The 17422-nt window shown below is 60.6% G+C and overlaps 4 protein-coding genes across 4 annotated transcripts; 2 read left to right on the forward strand and 2 right to left on the reverse strand.

Moving 5' to 3' along the window:
• Window positions 1-414: 414 nt before the first annotated feature.
• On the forward strand, window positions 415-2939 carry THITE_2118709 (uncharacterized protein). The gene is made up of 2 exons (XM_003655194.1): window positions 415-745; window positions 848-2939. Exons 1-2 carry the CDS (start codon window positions 579-581, stop codon window positions 2808-2810), a joined length of 2130 nt encoding a protein of 709 aa, XP_003655242.1. The 5' UTR covers window positions 415-578; the 3' UTR covers window positions 2811-2939.
• A 561-nt stretch (window positions 2940-3500) lies between these two features.
• On the reverse strand, window positions 3501-7325 carry THITE_2118711 (uncharacterized protein). The gene has a single exon (XM_003655195.1). The coding sequence runs from the start codon at window positions 7179-7181 to the stop codon at window positions 3585-3587; it is 3597 nt and encodes a 1198-aa protein (XP_003655243.1). The 5' UTR covers window positions 7182-7325; the 3' UTR covers window positions 3501-3584.
• Window positions 7326-9551: 2226 nt separating this feature from the next.
• THITE_2118713 (uncharacterized protein) lies at window positions 9552-10732 on the forward strand. The gene is made up of 2 exons (XM_003655196.1): window positions 9552-10340; window positions 10418-10732. Exons 1-2 carry the CDS (start codon window positions 9962-9964, stop codon window positions 10618-10620), a joined length of 582 nt encoding a protein of 193 aa, XP_003655244.1. The 5' UTR covers window positions 9552-9961; the 3' UTR covers window positions 10621-10732.
• A 434-nt stretch (window positions 10733-11166) lies between these two features.
• On the reverse strand, window positions 11167-17347 carry THITE_2118715 (uncharacterized protein). Its single transcript, XM_003655197.1, has 4 exons — window positions 16849-17347; window positions 16151-16780; window positions 11701-16073; window positions 11167-11595 (listed from the first exon to the last, which is right to left on the reverse strand). Exons 1-4 carry the CDS (start codon window positions 17030-17032, stop codon window positions 11536-11538), a joined length of 5247 nt encoding a protein of 1748 aa, XP_003655245.1. The 5' UTR covers window positions 17033-17347; the 3' UTR covers window positions 11167-11535.
• Window positions 17348-17422: the final 75 nt, after the last annotated feature.

Below are 17422 nucleotides of genomic sequence, written 5' to 3' on the forward strand. Positions count from 1 at the left end.
CCCATCTTCCAGGTTGATCTATCTTGATCCATTGTGGCGGTCGCCCAGCCAAAAGCCCCACGCGCAGCGGCGGGGTGCCTGGAATGCCCTGTAATTGCGCATTACAGGGGAGCAAGGGAGAGCGGGCCCCCGCGCCCTCGCTGCGCTGACAATCCATGGATAGGTAGGGCCTCGACTTCCCTCCCGCATAGGTCCCCCGGCCTCACACGGCCATCCTGACACCAGGTGGGTGCTTGCGAAGACTCCCTCTTCGGATTACTTCTAAGCAGCGGTCTCGAATACATACTTGGCAGTCCTCCGTAGCACGCGACATTTCGAACCAGCCAATCCCCCCAATTGCCTCGGGCGCTGTCACGTCCGCGTCCGCGTCCGCTGCCAATCTCGACCCCACCATTGGGAGTGCTGACGCAACTGCAGCGAACTGCAGCAACTGCAGCTGAGCCCGACGAACCATTTCCACTTCCCTAATCTCCGGCACTTACGGCAGGCACTCGGTCGTTCGACAGTCAACACCACGCAACACTAGTATTCCGGACTGCGCCAGCACAACTGCTGCGTCCAGCGATATCCCGCCCGCCATGGCGTCGGTCACGTCGTTGGACAAGGACTTGCGCAAGCTGCGCCTCGACAAGTACACGCCCGCCGCGGCGAACGAGGCCCGCCAATGGATCGAGGGCGTCCTCGGCGAGCGCCTGCCCGGCGATGACCTGCTCGAGGGCTTGAAGGACGGCGTCGCGCTGTGCAAGTGAGCGCACCCCCAATCCCCAATCCCCCCCCCCCCCCCCCTCCCCTCATCCCGGACTACCCGTTGCGCCTGCAACCGGCCCTGACACAATGTGCCTCCTAGGCTCGTGAATCTCGCGGTCGGGCCGCCCGGCGTCAAGTTCAAGAAGTCCCCCATGCCCTTCGTACAGATGGAGAACATCTCGCAGTTTCTGCACGCCTGCCAGCTGCCACCCCTGAACCTCCAGCAGCACGACATGTTCTTGACCGTCGATCTGTACGAGCAAAAGGATCCCGCCCAAGTGCTGCAATGCATTGGCGCCTTCAGCCGTGCTGCCAACAGCGTCAACCCCTCGGCATTCCCCACAGCCATCGGTCCTCGGAGCTCGCGCGTCATGAGCCCCCAATCGACCGGCCCTACCACACCCACTGGGCTTCGGGCTCGCGGCATCTCCAATGCCAGCAATACATCGTCGTCGCTCTATGGCAAGGGTCCTGCCCTGGCTCCGTCCAAGACCGGCGACTCCGGCTCGGGCAGGTGGAGTCCCACCAAGTCACCAGGACAGAGCGCTTCCAGCCCGCCTCCGCCCGTCAGCAGCTGGAGCAAGAAGGAGCAGGAAGGCGCTACGTCGCCCGCCTGGAACATCGCGCAGTATGGCTATATGGGTGGCGCCAGCCAAGGCAACCTCGGCATCGCGTTTGGCGGACGTCGGCAGATCACTAGTGCTGGTCCCTACGTGCCGAACATGGCCGAGAAGGAAAAGAGGAGAAAGGAGATGGAAGCAGAGGCGGAGCGGCGACAGCAGGAAGAAGAGCGTCGGCGGAAGGCCGAGATAGAAGCCGAGGAGGAACGGGCCCGGCTGGAGGAAGAGCGGAGATGGGAGGAGGAGACCCGCCGTCTCAGGGAAGAAGAGCGACGGAGGATCGAAGAGGAGAAGAGGCGATGGGCCGAGGAAGAGCGCCAATGGAAGCTCACGGAGGAGAAGCGCCGCAGGGAGGAGGAGGAGGCCGAGGCCAGGCTGAAGGAGGAACGCCAAAAGGCCCGCAACCGGAAGAGCAACACGCAGCTGCGCGGCCAGTACCTGAGCCAATATCAGGCCGAACAAGAGTCAGCAGACAAGGCGCGCATCCGAGAGCTGGAAAAGCAGCTCGAGGAGGCGCGCCGACGCGAAGCCGAGTACGAGAAAGAACGCCAGGGACGCTCTCTCCGACCGGGCACCAGCGAGGACGCGAAGGCCCGGTCCCGGTCGCGCAGTCGTGCGGCGCAACCGGTCTCTAGGCAGGATTCGTGGAGCGTGCGCGACGAGCGCGACTTTCTCGCTAAGCAATGGACACAGCATCAACAGCAGCTGGAGCAGCACGAAGAAGAGCCGGGCGACGCCGCGGCTCCGCCGCCTCCCCTTCCCACCGCGCCGCGACCTCTTCCGGACCCAGCGACCGCGGCTGTCGCGCCCGCCAAGGTTAAGACCCACAGGACAGGCGAGGCGCCGCCGGCCTTTCCGGTCCGGAAACAGCACACCGGCTCACGACCGCTTCCGGACCCCGCTGCCTACGCGTCCAGCTCTCCGGAGGCGTCGCGGCAGCGCCAGCAACCGGCGCCACTATCACCCGAACCGTTGTCACAACGCCCACCCCAACCAAAACCACAAACCAGCCCAGCCATGTCCCGCACCGACCGCTTCCCAGCCAGCAACCCCTCCCCGGCTCAAGACGCGCCGAAACCGACCTACGCGCGCGAGCTCCTCGGCGCCACGGACGAGCGCGACGCCGAGGACCGCCGCCGCGCCGAGGCCCAGAAGAAGACCGCGGCCGCCGGCCGCGCGTCCAAGTCGCTGCTCGAGCGCGAGATGGAGCTGGAGCGGCAGCGGCAGCGCGAGTGGGAGGAGGCGCAGAAGGAGACGGCCAGGGCGGCCCGGCCGGCCGACGGCGCCGTCGACGGCATCGGCGGCGGCATCGGCGGCCGCTGGGACGTCAGCCAGTGGACCGGCTACACCGGCGGCGACAACCAGAACCGCGGCTCCCAGGGCATCGGCGCAGGCAGGAGGCAGATTGTCGGGCCCAGGCCGCTGCCTAATCCGCCGCGGTAGCTTGGGGGTCCGCGCAGGTATTGGGGGGGCATGGGGGGACGAAAGGGATAAGGCGGTGGGGAATGGAAAACAGGGATAGACAAGTCCCCTTGCATTTTGGAGTACAGAATAAGTACCTTAGCTACACAGTAGCTAGCTACTGGGAGTAGAAGCCTGGGCACGAGTAAAAGGCAGAACAAGATTACAACCTCTTTGCGGAGAACGGCTCACTCACTTCTCCTTGTCTATTCCAATGCCGCGGACACGAAATAGCCCGAGTCAACCGGTGGAGATACGAGTCGGACGGGCGAGAAACATGCACGTTAGCTTCACAGCAGGATGCGCGCAGCACGAAGACAAATCAGCAAATACAAAGAAGACACATATAGGGGCTAGTTGTGGATTGGCGATATGATACAAACCAGCAGCAGCTTTTGTACACCTCCCTCCGCCCGCCACCCGTTCCGTCCAGTTCCGTTTTGTTCCCCGAACCCAACCCCCTAGTGCGAGCACGCCATCATAGATATGAGGTAGTAGGTATGTACAACAAAAGTGCCCGCTAACCGTGCCCCCCGGGTCCGTCCCCCAAACAAGCCGACCCGCCGTTGACATGCACGACCGACCCATTCAACGCCACCCCGCGGTGGTAGCAGCATCACATTATAACTTCGTACAGCAACCTGAAACCGATGGACCAAGTATACAAACAAGAAACAAGAATAAGAGAAAAGGGCAATGAGCACCGGAGCCAAGCCAAGCCCAACCAAACCAGCCAAGCATCCATCCATCTCTACACTAAAGCCGCGTGCCCTTCCCCGCCGCCGCCGCGGCCGCAGAGCCAGGCACGCGCGCCGACGACCCAGAGCGCCAGTCCCACCGGGCCTTGTCGAACCCGCCGCCGCCGCCGCCGCCGGCGTGGGCGCGGGCGAAGCGGCCGGCGCCGAGGGCCTCGGCGACCGACATCGGCTCGCGCTGGACGGGCATCAGGCGGGGCGAGGCGTAGTACGGCAGGACGGGCGGCTTCTTTTTCGCCGCCGCGGTGGCGGTGGGGGAGGATTTGGGTGCTGCTGGCTTGGCGGGCTGTTTCTTCGTTGCGGCTGGAGAGGAGGAGGAGGAGGAGGAAAGCGGGGCGGCGGGGGGTTTGCGGGTTTCCTTGAGGATGTCGCGGAACTCGGCCTCGTCGTTGCAGATCTGCGCGCGGATGAGGCGCAGCTCGGCGGCCGGGTCGGCGGCTTCCGCCTCGCGCAGTTCTTGCATGACGGGCTTGCGCGGGGTGTAGGCGATCCGGGACAGGTCCGGGGCGAAGCGCGGGTCCGGGGTGATGGACTCGTCGAGGCGGGCGGCGTCGCCCTTGGCGAGCAGGGCGGCGATGTCGATGCTCTCGCCGGGCGGGATCGGCGTCGGGTTGCTGGGGGTGACGCAGTCCATGTCGACCTCCTTGCGCAGCACGCGGTCGATGTCGACGGCGGAGAAGAAGGCGCAGCTCTGCGGCAGGTCGTGGATGCCCACCTGCTGCGCGAACATGGCGCGCGTCCAGAGGTTGGCGACCTGCAGCGCCATGGCGGCGCGGTACTTGTCGTGTTCCTGCACCAGGTAGCGGATCTCGTCGTGCACGGTGAGCGCCAGGCGCGCCGCGATGTTATAGCGCCGCGCCAGGTAGTCCATGGCGACGATCAGCAGGTGCAGATAGTCGACGCCGCTGGACTGGATCGCCCAGTTGATGCGCGAGGTGAGGTAGCCGCCCTTGCTGATGAAGCGGCCCATGAGCGCTTCCGTGATCCCCGCGCCGAGCACCGGGGTCCGCGGGCGCTCTTGCTCCGCGAACTCTTCCAGCTTGTTGAAGACGAAAGACTCGGTGCCTCCCCGCCAGAAGGGGCGCTTGTAGAGCGATTTCCGGTTGGTCTTGGTGCCCTTGGTCGTCGCGTAGAGCTTGCTGGCTATGGTAAGTGTCTCTTTCTCGCTGAGACTGGGGTTGAATTGCCGCAGCAGCTGGGCCGCGAACTTGAGCCCGGCGCCGTAGATGCGGCCGTAATTGAACACCTTGGCGTCGTTCCTGGTGATTCCGAGGATGGACGCCGTCCGGCTGTGGAGGTCGGTCCCGGCCGCTTTGGTGCCCTCGAGCGTCATGAAGCCGATGGCGTTGCCGCCGTGGATCCTGAAGGTGGCGTCACCCACCACCGACGCGATCCAGAGCTCCTCCGAGTCGACGTCGGCGCCGACAAAGACGTGGCCCGGCGGCGCGCGGACCATGGCCTTGAGCTCCGACCCGACGCGGTTCTTCTTCGCGTTCGATGCCGTGAGCCAAGTGTTCTCGACCGCGCGGCGCGTGATTGTGCCCATGGGAATCACCTGGGGCAAGATGAAACCGCCAACCGGCGGCTCCTCGGCCACTGACTCCCCGGTCGACAATGACGGCGCCTTGGTGGCGGATGACGGTAGGTCATCTTCGTAGACCACCAGCTGTGACATGATCCTGTCGCGGGCGCTGATCCAGTACGAGCACGATGCATTCATCTCGAGAGCCTCCTTGGCGTACGGATATTCGGACGAGAGCGTCCCCTTCTCAAAATACGAGAGGTACCCCTTGGCCATCGGGGTGACACATCGGGCGGTGGGCCCGTCCTTGTGCGGCAGCTTGAAGTAGAGATGGTCTGCGTCTTCCCTCAGCGCCGCAATTGGCTCGTCCGTGAAGTCGCAGGGCAGCATCTGGCGTTCCACGTACTTCGCCGCCTGGTCCCGCGGCACCCTGAAGGTCCACCCGTGCTTGTCGGACCAGAAAAGTGGATGACCGTCCCAGGCCAAGCGGAGAAGCAGCGGCGCTATCCTCGTGCGGACGCTGATGTTGATGGGGGAGTCGTTCTTGGCGAACAGATCCTTGTACCACTGGGGCATCCCCGGTTTCTTCTGTCTTGCCGCGGGCCGGGGCGGGTCGCCCTTCTTCTTGCCCTTGACCATCTTAATCTCCTGGCCGGACCAGTCCAGCTGGCTCATCCAAGGGTCGTTGGCCCACTTCTCGCGGTCGTCCTTGATCTCCAGGGCCTTTTCGGTCAGCGCAATGAGGCGGTCCTGCACGGCATCGGAGAGCTTGTGGTAGGTGGCTTCCGCGTTGGCAAGGTACGAGTCCCACGACTTGTCGACGGGCAAGATCACAGATGAGAGGTGGCGCAGCGCGGCGAAGCTGACAGGATGGGGGCAAACACGGAGAAAGTTAGGGAACACGATCTGGTAGACACGGTGGGTGATGGCGACATCAGCCGCGCAGTACGTCAGTAGCTCGTCCAGCTTTTCCACGACGCCTTCACGGCTCAACTCGCCAAAGGAGTTCCGAAGCTCCTTGTCGATCGAGATATTGAGGTGGAACTTGGCAACGTCCCGGAGGGAGTTAATCGAACTCCGCTCCACCCATAGCTCTTCCTCTTCTGCCGTAAATGCGCCGTTGTTGAGCAGCTCGACCAACTCGATGTTGCTCGACTCCTTGGCGATCTTGTCGCGCAGCTCCCGGTTCTTCTTGTGCTTCATCCAGGTGGGCCGCTGCTGCGAGCACATGCCATTGACGGCGACATGCAGCGACATTGTGTCGAGGAAGGAATTCCGAGTCTGCTGGAGGGCGTACTCCTCCAATATCCTGGCCCGGTCGAAGCCGACATTGTGGCCCACAATGACTCGTTCCTTCGTCGCATCACCGAGCGGTACCAGCTGACGGTCATTCTCCGTCTCTCCCAGCAACCAGGGCGACAGCCATGCATACCAAGCCTCCGGGGTGGCGGCGCAGGCCATGACGGCGAACGGGCTCTCCTTCCACATGACCTCGGTGTCGAAGGCGAGCATGTTCCCCTCTGGAGCATCCACCTGCTCCGTGCGGCCGTCCGGGTAGTACTTTGTCCATCCGCTCCGGCGCAGCCACGACCTCGGCTTCGGCGGCAGAGTCGACTTGGCCAGCTGTTTCGCATGCGTGAGGAAGGGCTCGGCCGCGTCGACACCCAGCTTGTAGAAGTGCTCATCGAGCGACTCGCCCGCCAGGGGTGGCAGGTCGAAGGCGATGGGTGGGGTAGTATCGGTGTTCTTGCCGAGGAGGTCGTGACGGCGCAGGTGATCGCGCGCAAGCTCGATCAGTTCGGGGGAGGGCGGGGAGGTGTTGCCGCGGGGGAACAGCTGCTCGTAGATGCGCGTGCTCAGCTGCTGCACGCCGACCTCGTTGAAGCGGGCCTCGCAGGGGACGGAGAGGTTTTTGCCTGCTACGGCAGCCGTCGACTCCCACCGGCGCGGCGGGCCTGGGCCTAGCCGTCGCCGCGGCCATGCACATGCCCGGCGAGCGGCGCGGTGGCGCGCAAGCCGGACGAAGCTCGCCGCGGGCGCATCTCGTCCGGGGAAGCCGCGGATCGAAATGAGCATTCTGCACGACAGAGCGATAGAGCGAAAGCCAGCGCCACGCTCAAGGCATGGTAGCTAGCCTTGCGCGAGGCGAATTCAGGTGGAATGGAATATGATGTTGGATTTTTCGGCGACGGCGGCGGCGACAAATCAGGTTTGTGAGAGTGCAGATTGTCAAGATAACATTGACTACGGGGGGGTTCCGTCACACCGGTGCTGCTGTGTGGAGCAACCAACGTCGAAAGGCCGACCCACCAACTGACGCTGTCTTGCCAGTCGGAACTTAATGACCCAAGTTAGCGCTCTCGTGACCCACTCACTGCTGTGGGCGTCACCGGCGGCCAAACGTGAGAGCAACTGTAATGGATCTGGATGCAAATGTGGACGTTAGTTATATTCCCTGCCGATGTCCTGTGTTGCTCGCAAGTCTCATCGTCGGTCGGTCTCATGTTTATCGCTTGTATGACCTTTCAAGTTGGGCTCAACGGTCAGGTACTTGCGTATGCCTTAGGGTACCTAAAAAATAAAATCATTTATCATTACTGAGAGGTAGGTACCATAGGGCGCCACCGGGTTCTGAGAAACTGGTCTTCGGTACTGTTTTCGGGTACGAAGACAGCCATCTCGGCCACAACTGCTCTTGGCAAGCCAAAATGGCAGTTACCATGATTATTTCAACAAGACCTCCTTCCTCACAAAGGCTTATTTTTAAAGCAAATCCATTTTGAAGTGCCAGTCGCATTTACAGTAGTTAGATCCATTTGAAGTACAAGGCCCAGTTCAGGTGTTCAGTTGTATTTGCAATCAGGTGCCTCTGGCCCAGTTTAATACAGTACGGGTACGGTCGGCCAGGTTCAATCCGGGTGCCGCAAACTGGGTGCGCGTTGGCCAGGTTCAATCCGGGTGCCGTAAACTGGGTGCGCGTCGGCCAGGTTCAATCCGGGTGCCGCAAACTGGGTGCGCGTTGGCCAGGTTCAATCCGGGGCGGCTATCCAGGTTCATATAGAAGTTCGAGTCCCAGATTTTCAAACGTAACTGTAGCGTAGTGGTATGCCGTGCCGTAGAATTGTAGAGGTCCCAATGTTCGAATCGCTCGTAGATCCAGTTTTTCCTTGTGAATGTAAGCAATTGTAAATACAACTGTAAATACAAAGGTAAATACAGAGGTAAATACAGAGGTAAATACAAAGGTAAATAACAAGGTAAATACAAAGGTAAATAACAAGGTAAATACAAAGGTAAATACAAGAAGACGGTAAAATATATTTTACTGTAATATACAACCTCTGAAAATGCTTTTGAAAATGCTTTTCCCTTGAAAATGCCGTTGAGGCTCGAAGGCCCACTTAGGTCGAGGATGATCTACGTACAAAGGCCTCACATGAAGGTTTTGGCAACGAAGGCTTTTTAATGGTTCAAAGTGCCAACCAACGGCCATTTGGCCAGGGCTGGTGGCGCCCTATGGTAGTGAGTGGCATGGACTTGTTGGCGGAGGTGACGGCGCGAAGTAGTACCGGATGACCACCGGGCCGAGACAGAAGGGAAGAGCGGCCAACCCGATCCCGGGCTTGTCAGGTCGCTCCTACCTGCCACTCGACGATCAGAGCTGTGGATGCACCTTGCCGGACATAGCGAGTCGAGTGTTGCCGCGAGGCCGGCCCTAGTGTAGTAGTTAGCTGGTCGCTGCCGGGCGGAGATCGTCTGGAGTTTCGCCAATGAAGCCCGCCCGACCGTTCTCGGAGGATTTACCCCAACGAACTTGCGATACGTATCCGCCGGACTCTCCAGTGACCTCCGGAGTTTGTTATAAAGTTTGTTATAAGCCATCAAGGTGCTCATGCTTGCTGTCTCACTTGTATCCTCTTGTGCGCCTCGATATCTAGCTGCTATCCTGCCTGGAGCTCCCGCCCGTCCCTAGCGATCCCGATGCCAAAACGCGAAGCAGCGTGCGCTGTCCGGAACCAAGACCCGCGGCAGGCAGCTTAGGCTCCTGTCCAAGCGAGAGGAAAAGTCATGTCGGATACCTTTTTCTACGGGACCCTGGATGATTTTGTTGACGGTACGTACGCTTAACCCAGCTGTGGCCCGACCTGTGATGGTCCGCGCCTCGCGAGCAAGAAAGCAAGGCTGAATGAAGCTCGCATCGCCCTCAAGACCAGGCCTTCTTCGCTCTCGCCGGTCTCGCGCTGCCTCCGCTTTCCCCGTCTCCTCCTCCGTCCTCCGACCTTGCATCAACGCGTCCGTTGGGTTTCGAAGCTCCGAGTCGGCGTGGTCACGGCATCTTTGACGGCCGAGTTGACGGCGGCGCCCAATCCGGATCGGGGCTTGGCCGCCCGCGCAGCGGCGCTGCCATTGTTCCGGGACCCACTCGCCCCGGCCCTTCCGATAGGCCGACACGCTCGGGCCTTTCTCGCCTCAATCCGCACGCTTCAACCCCTCCAAGCCGGCTTCAGATTCCAAATCCGCCGCCATTCCAGGCCGACTCGCTCTCCCTCGGCGCCACCAGCGTAACTCCCAATCGCAGCCCGCCCTCTTCCGATTTTCCCTTCCGCGGCCACCCAACCCTATCGATAAGAGCGGCTCCCCGCCAACGGAGGCGCCACCGCACCCTTCAAAGCGAATGCGATTTTCGCGATTTGCCCTGCGTCGCGACTCAGCCGCGTAGTCTACATCGAAATTCGAATACCGCAAGCGCTTCGATTTCTTTGGGACATTCTGCGGTCCACCGAACGTTCGCAGACGACCTCGGCGACGGGAATAGCTCAGCATCGCCCGCCAGTCCTCGTCAGCTTTCGCCCCTCATGTCTGGGAACCCGCGCGCCAAGAGAAACCTGCGTCCCGGCGACTTGTCAATGCCCGCAGTACCTAGCCAACAGGCTGGCCCTTCGGCGGGCTCTGCTCCCAGGCCCACGAGACGACGAAGCACACCACGGACCTCACAGCCCGAACCGGACTCCTCATTGCAGAAGCGCAAGCGAGAAGCGAGCACCGCCGACGATCTGTTTAGCGACGATGTTTGGGGGGATCCCGAGGTTGTCGACCTGGTAGATAAGGATGAAGTCCCTCCGGAGATCCTCAGCAACAGCCAAGAGGAGGCGACCAAGAACTACGTCAAGCTCAGCGCCTTCGACTGTGCCATCTGCATGGACAACGTCACAGACCTGACCGTCACGCATTGCGGTAAGCTCATCCATACAGGCGCTCTTCGCTACCGACTCTGATCGATGCGTGGCTAACGTTTCCGTTTCTGTTGCCAGGCCACCTCTTCTGCTCCGAGTGTCTCCACGCTGCCCTCAACATGAACCCGGCGAAAAGAGTCTGTCCCATCTGTCGCCAAAAGATTGACCCAGTGCCGGCCAGCGGCAAGTTCAGCCAACGGGCAAAGGGCTTCTACCCGCTCGAGCTGAAGCTGATGACCAAGAAGACCCTGGGGAAGAAGCCTGAGCGGCAAGCGACATGAGACTGCGGCTTGTGTCGTCTCAGATGAAAGAAGGGCCCATGATGGAGTCGCCGGCTGGTCTCCGAGGCGCGAGTTCCCCGTTCCAACATGAATTACCAGCTTTCTCATCTCCTCTAGCACTCGGCAACCGTGGAGCGCCCATCCCTGTGCGCCTCCGAAAAGGTTGTGTGATGGCATGGATTTGAGGAACGCCTCATAATCTCCAGTCCCAGGGGACGGATTTGATGGATTCCCTTCTCGAGCATTATTCTGTTTTTCTCCTCGACTTCTGCTTTCAACGACACATGGCACAGAGGGCTGCGGTCAGGCAGACCGGGGATGGAGTTTGGCGTTGTGCGAGAGTAATACCCCCTTCGCGGTCCATTGAGACATGGTGTATCTATCAGTTGGGCACGCGTCGCATTGCATAGGCATGGGGTCAACCCTCATTTACTTACGGCGGGGGCTACACAAAGGGGTATGGCATGCATGGTCTGGAGTCTGGTGAGCCGGAAGGAATTGGGACGGATGCGCATGCGGAATAAAGGGAGCACCGTTTGATTACTCAACGGGTTGGGTGGGCGTCACGATGCCTTTCTGTAGTTCCTCTCTCTGATGGGTGGCTTAAGATTTTGACCCTCGGTGGGTGAATGTCGAGGTGAGGACTAGAGTGAATATATTCGAGGTCGGCTTTTCTCGACCCGTGCGCTTCTTGGTGTATGACCAACTTGCTCTGTATGTAGAGGATGTGCTTGCTGGCACCAAGGTTGTTATCGGAGAGACATGGCTGCCTTGATCACCTTCCTTTTTTCTTGCCCCGTGTCTATTCAACTCCTCCTGCGATTCACCTTCCATTTTCTAATCCCCTCCCAAGAACCCATTGACTGCTGTACAGGCCGCGATCGATTACCTACACCGCCCAGAGCGAATCCCTCCTCAGTGGAAGATCGTCGTGTTCACTCTCGGCTTCTCAGCAGGGACCTGGCCCGCCTCGAACTGCAATCGTACCAACCAAAAAGTCAGCCAACAGTTTACCAACAGTTTACCCAAACCTTGCACAAAGGAGAACGGAAAGGGCCGTGTAAAAAGGAGAGCACTCACCTCCAAAAACCCCGTCGCGGTAATCAGCAACATAAACGCCTCGGCCAACTCCTCAATCCTCTCCTGCAACTCAGCCTGCGCCTGCGCCTCCAGGGCCCTCCTCGCCCCCGCCGGCGTACCGTTCTCTAGTGATGACCACGCCCCCGCCGGCGCCGCCGACCCCACACCGCCGATCCCCGCGCTCCGCTTCAGCGTGTGCACGACCAGCATGCGGTGCTGGGTCAGGAAGCGGCGGCCCTGGACGACGTTGTGGGCGCCGCGCGCGAGCACGGCGGCGGCGACGATGCGCGCCAGCGCCACCAGCAGCGCGTAGTGCCTGGCCAGGGCGCGCGCCGCGTCGTAGCCGCCGTCGTCGGCCGCGCGCGCGCTGACGGGAGGCACCTGCAGCTCCGGGTCGGCGGCGAACACGGCGGCGTGCTCGAGCGCGCGGAACAGGTTCGCCTGCACGACGTACTTGGCGCCCTGGCGGGTCTGCGCGATCTGCAGGAGCAGGGCCAGCTTGGCGGCCGTGTACCGCTCCGTGTCGAGGGCGGCGGCGGGCGGGCTGGGGTAGATGGTGGCGCGAAGATCGTTGGGTAATAAAGGGCGCTGCGAGGTGGTGGTGGAGCTGGCGGCGAGCCAGTCGGTGAGGATCGTCTTGAGCGAGTCGACGAGCACGCCGATGAAGTTGAGGCGGTTGAGCGACTCGATGATGGCCGCGTCTTCGTCGGTCGCGCGGGACGTGTGCACGAGCGCGCTGAGAAGTACCATGGCGGCGGTTTGGCAGGCCGGGTCGCTGCCGTAGGCGTCGTCGCAGATCACGTTGAGGAGGCGGTCGCCGTGAAGGTGGACCGCCTTAAGGGCCTTCAGGCGGACTGCTGCGAGGTTGCGAGTGCTGCTGCCGCTACTGGTCGTGGCGTCCCTGTCGACGACGGCGGTGAGATAGCGGTAGCAGATGCTGTAGTATAACGCACGGAGCTCGGCGCTGCCGGCCCACTTGCCGATCGAGTTGAGGCAGATCTGGAAGAGCTGGAAGAGCTTGTCGCTGATGAGGTTGCCCACCGTGAATCTCTCCTTGTCCAGGCCGGTGACGGTGTTGTCGTCGTCCTCCGACAAGTCGAGTTTGAAGAGCAGCTCCTTGGCGACTCTTGCAAGCTCGAACGCCTCGGCAGGACTCGGGGTGCTGTAGGCCTCGAGGGTCGGAAGAATGGCTTGCAGAGCTTGCAGCAGGAAGGCCATCTTGGGTGTACCCTTAAAGTCGCGGGCCTCGAACATCACGAGCAGCACGTTCGCCCACGATCTCAGCAGGGCGAGCCTCGATGCATTGAACAGCTTCTGGCGGTTAGTGAAGGTCAAGTACTCGACCAACACGCCCTCCTCTGTTTCGATGGCGTCCAAGTCCTGCTGGGAAGCCACCTGGAGCGTATCCCTGAGCTCGTTCCGCTTCAGAGAAATGATTTCCCGCACTTTGTGGATGTTGTATTGCAAGCCCGCCTCGGGGTGCTCGACGGCACATGGCCGGAGGTCGAGATCCTTGTAGAAGACGAACTGCGGCGGAGGGACGTCCCAGTTGGCATCGGGATTCAAGAAATCAAAGAAGTCAAAGACGTTTCCGAGGGTCAGCGGTTCCTGGCCATCGATATTGATCTGGCCGTTCAGGGCGTCGAATATTTGCCGCTTAATCGAGGGTATTCGGTTTTGGGAAACGCTGCAGAGCTCCTTGCCGATGTACTCGAAAATCATGGCCCGCGCGCCGAGATAGTCGATGTACGCCACGGAGGCATTGGAGAGCAGGAACTCGGGGTTATTCGCCTCCAAGTCATCCCACCGCAGAGCTGGCTGGATCTGAACCTCCTTCAGCAGCATGTGGAACATGAAGTTGGTTGACCTCAACTCGTCCATGACCAGAGTTGCTGAGAGCGGCGACTTCCACAGAACCTGTAAAATCCGCAGAATTCGGTATTTCAAGGTGATGAGATACCCTCGCATGCCATGCTCCTCTTCGTACACCGAGAGCCCGATGATGACGTTGAGCAGACTGTGGAACAGAGATTTCTGCGCGTCGAAGGCACCTCTGGGCTCAATGGTGAGCTGGTTAAGCTCGCAGTGGAAGCCTAGGAGCAAGTGGGCGATGGTTGGTTGGTCCGGCGTCGCCTTGAGGCACTCGTAGAGGAAATCGAGAATAAACAGCTTGATGACATAGTTCTCCGACTCGGCCTCCAGGACAGGGTCTAGGGTGGCTGATAGGATAGCAGACAGAGAAGCGGCAATGGTCTGGCCCTCGCCGTTCCTCTCGAGCTGGACGATCGCCTTGTTTCGGTGGCCGAGCCGACCGGTTTCCGGATTCCACGCCGCAATGATCCTAGGCGATGTCGAGATCTTTTCGAGCAACTTCAGGCACGCGAGCGTCAGCTCGCCGTGGCCAAGGTTGCAGTACTTGCCCAGATCGACCACCAGAGACAGATGGCTGAGGATGCCGTCCTCGAAGGAGGCATAGGCAGAATTTGCCACGCTGGCTCGCCGCTGTCCAGACTGCGCTTCGATCAGAGGCCGGACTAGATGCAGGTAGGTGTCTTGGAGATCGAGCGCCTTGATCATGACCTGGATTCCCCGCAAAATGCTCAGCACCAGAGGCGAGTCCGGGGACGCACTGCCCAGATCGCTGGGGTCCTGATGGATGGTCCGAATCAGGGCGGCGATGACCTTTTCGTTGAACAGCCACTCCATGACGCGGGCGAACGGATGGAGGCGCACGTAAGTGGCCAGGTCCGTCGTCGGCATAGCAATGTCGATGGCGATATTGCTCTCGTTGCCCAGAATGATTAGGTCCTCGTTGAAGGTTGACAAGCATGTGAGGGCAAATTCGAGAGCGCTAACGCGCAACGCCCTGCATTGCGCGGGATCGACGAGGTCTTGGGGCTTGTCGGCGAAAACCCGGAAGACAAAGTCGACATAGGGTTCCATGCCGGGAACGCGCACACTGCTCCCCAAGTTTTCCGGGAAGGTCAAGGAGTCGTTCAGTCCTTCGGAGTCCTCGAGCGGGGCGAAAAGAGAGGTGAGCAGCTGGATAAAGGCATTCGACTCCTCGAAGTCATCGCTCACATCCCTCAGAGCTGTCTCCATGTATACCTGCGGGCTCACGGGCTGGCCGAGATACGAAATTCGTTGCGCAAGTCCGAGTTGATTGGGAAGCGTGCCGGTCGTGAACTCGTCAATGAATTTCCACAACACCTCGTTCTCGGAAGCCTGCCTCCTCGTCATCACGGCTTTCAGAACGTAGAAGACGCCAGCCCGAAGCCGACGGGGAATTCTGACAGCAAGGAGCTTGAACATTGTGTCGACAAGTGGCAAGTCGCCATCCAGAATCATTCTCTGCCTGGCGACCTCGCTCTCCGACACCAGCTTCGCTATCAGACGCAAATAACACTCAAGCATCAAGACTGACTCGGGCTCGGTCTCGGTCAGATCAGCGCCGGGTTTGCCGGAGCGTTGCACCATGTGCGCCTGGGCCTGCGTTGACCCCTCGCCGAGCCTCTTTGTGAAGTAATTCAGCTCCTTGAAAATCTGGGACCACGTCAGGGATTGGGAGCGCTTCATTTTGCCCGAAGCTTGGTGGCCTTCGTCCAGGAGGAAGGCGTGGGCCGCCGTGGCGCACTCCTCACTGTCAGACAGGCAAACAAGCATTTCGCAAAACGCGCTGACGAGCGGAGTGGACGCCCGTCTCGAGGCCCATTGCAAGAAGCCGGCAAGATTGCTATCGGGGTCTTCCCAAAACGACATGGCGGCGTCCGGTCTGCCTTCGTAGGCATACGAAATGATGATGAGGAAGCGCTCCAGGTCGAGATCCTGTTCGTGGTTTTGGCTGAGCTGGCGTTGCTCGTCCTCCTCGGTCCTCAGTTTCCTCAGCATATCTGGGAGGTTGGAGATGGCGGCATCGATAAAGCCCTCCAGGTGCACCATCAGGCTCTGTTGGAGGAAGTGACTGAAGGGGAAGGGGTCGGATGCCAGAGGAGGGCACTTCCGCTGGATCCATTGGCGCATGCCCAGCCGTGATGGGTCCTGCCATTCCTGGGCCTTGCAGTCGGCGGCGACGGACAAGATGAAGTCGAACGCGCCCTCCTTCAACGCCTCTGTGAACTGCTTGTTCCGCTCGTCGTCCTCCTCATCCAAGTTGATCCCCTCGAGGTCGTAGGTTGTGTCGTCCAGGTACCATCCGCTGTGCTCAGCAATCCACCACGCCCTAACCGCGGCACGCAAGTTCGGCATGACCCAGGAATCATCGTCGCCTTGCTTGCAGACAAGCTGATTCAGCTGGCGCGCTTGCTGGAGGTCGCCCATCCCCTCGGTCGATCCGAACACCGTGATGTATGCCGCAAGAACCGGAAACAGGTGGACTAGCGCAGACAAGTAAGCATCCGAGGATATACAGAGGGAAAATACGTTTGACAGTGGGTGCAGTGTGCCATCATACCGAGGAAGTGGTCGTACTTGTCGACCTTCTGGAGGGTCTTGAGGAACTCCTGGAAGTCGCCCACGGTGGCGTGACGCCTCTCGACGGCAGCGTGGAGGATCGCGGCCAAACACTCATGTTGTTCAACGAGGCTCGCCCGCGAGAAATCGAATGTTTCTTGAATCTCCGGCGGCCTCACAAGACTGGCCTGCTGTAGCACGTTCCGAGCAGCCGCTTTGTCCAGCATGCTTTGGAGCATAGACCTGACGCTCTGCATAGCCTCCATGCATCTCGGAACCACCTTTTTGGCACCCAACTCTGGCTGCGACCCCGGCGGGGGGATACCGAAAACCTTCTCCTCGGCCACGGCGCCAAACGCGTCCTGCAGTCCTGGCTCCAGCTCATCGTCGGCGGCAATCTCGAGGCAAAGGCGCATGCAGTCGAGCAGATACCTGCGCTCCTGGTGGAATCGGATGACGCCGCATTCCCACAGTGGGCGACTCTGCGTCTCGGGGTCGCCCTCGGCGTCGCAGTCGAGCAGGATCCTGGCCGACTCGAGTTCGTTTAGATCCAGCTCGTCGGCGACTTTGAGGCACTCGTTGGCGAAATCGTCGTTAATCGCGTACTCCTCGTCGCCGATCTTGACTTTTCCTAATCCCGCCGTCAGCACTTGCCTCGTCCTGCCTAGCTCTAACAGCCCTTGTGCGCGAGATGCAAACCTTCGCTCAATTTTGTTCTGTCCGCCGAGTTTCGCGGCGGCTTGTCGACCAGCTTCCTGAAAGCATCGGTTTGCGCGTCGAGGAGCTGCTCCAGCACCGGCAAGCCCTCATATCTATGCTGGCGGACGGCGACTAGCTCTCCGTGCATGGCCTGGAGGGCCTCGAGCGCGCGCAGTTCAGACATGGTCAGCGGGGGAAGAGGCGCCTAGGCGCATCCTTCCGAGGGGCGAGTCGCGGCCGCGGTATTCGTGTGTTCGGCGACGGTCAAGCTAGGTACAGCTGCGAATCGCGAGCGCAGGCCGAGCTAGGAGCGATGGACCAGGACTCGCGAGTCTGAGCGACCGAATTGCGGCGCCGTATTCTGTATGTACCGCCGTAAGGTCGGTTGTGAAGCGGGATCGCGGTTGCAGCTGTCCCACGCGGCAGCTAAAATGTACGGAAGTACCTGGCACAGTTGAAAACCACTTCCTCCAGTTGGTCGTCGTTAAAGAGGTCCCGCCAAGACACTAAGAATTACAGGCTTTTACACATCGCCAAGGGGTAAGTAGGGCCGCGACGACTTAGAGCATCAGCG

Source organism: Thermothielavioides terrestris, chromosome 4 (genome assembly GCF_000226115.1).
Source record: "Thermothielavioides terrestris NRRL 8126 chromosome 4, complete sequence".
Lineage (NCBI taxonomy): Eukaryota > Fungi > Ascomycota > Sordariomycetes > Sordariales > Chaetomiaceae > Thermothielavioides > Thermothielavioides terrestris.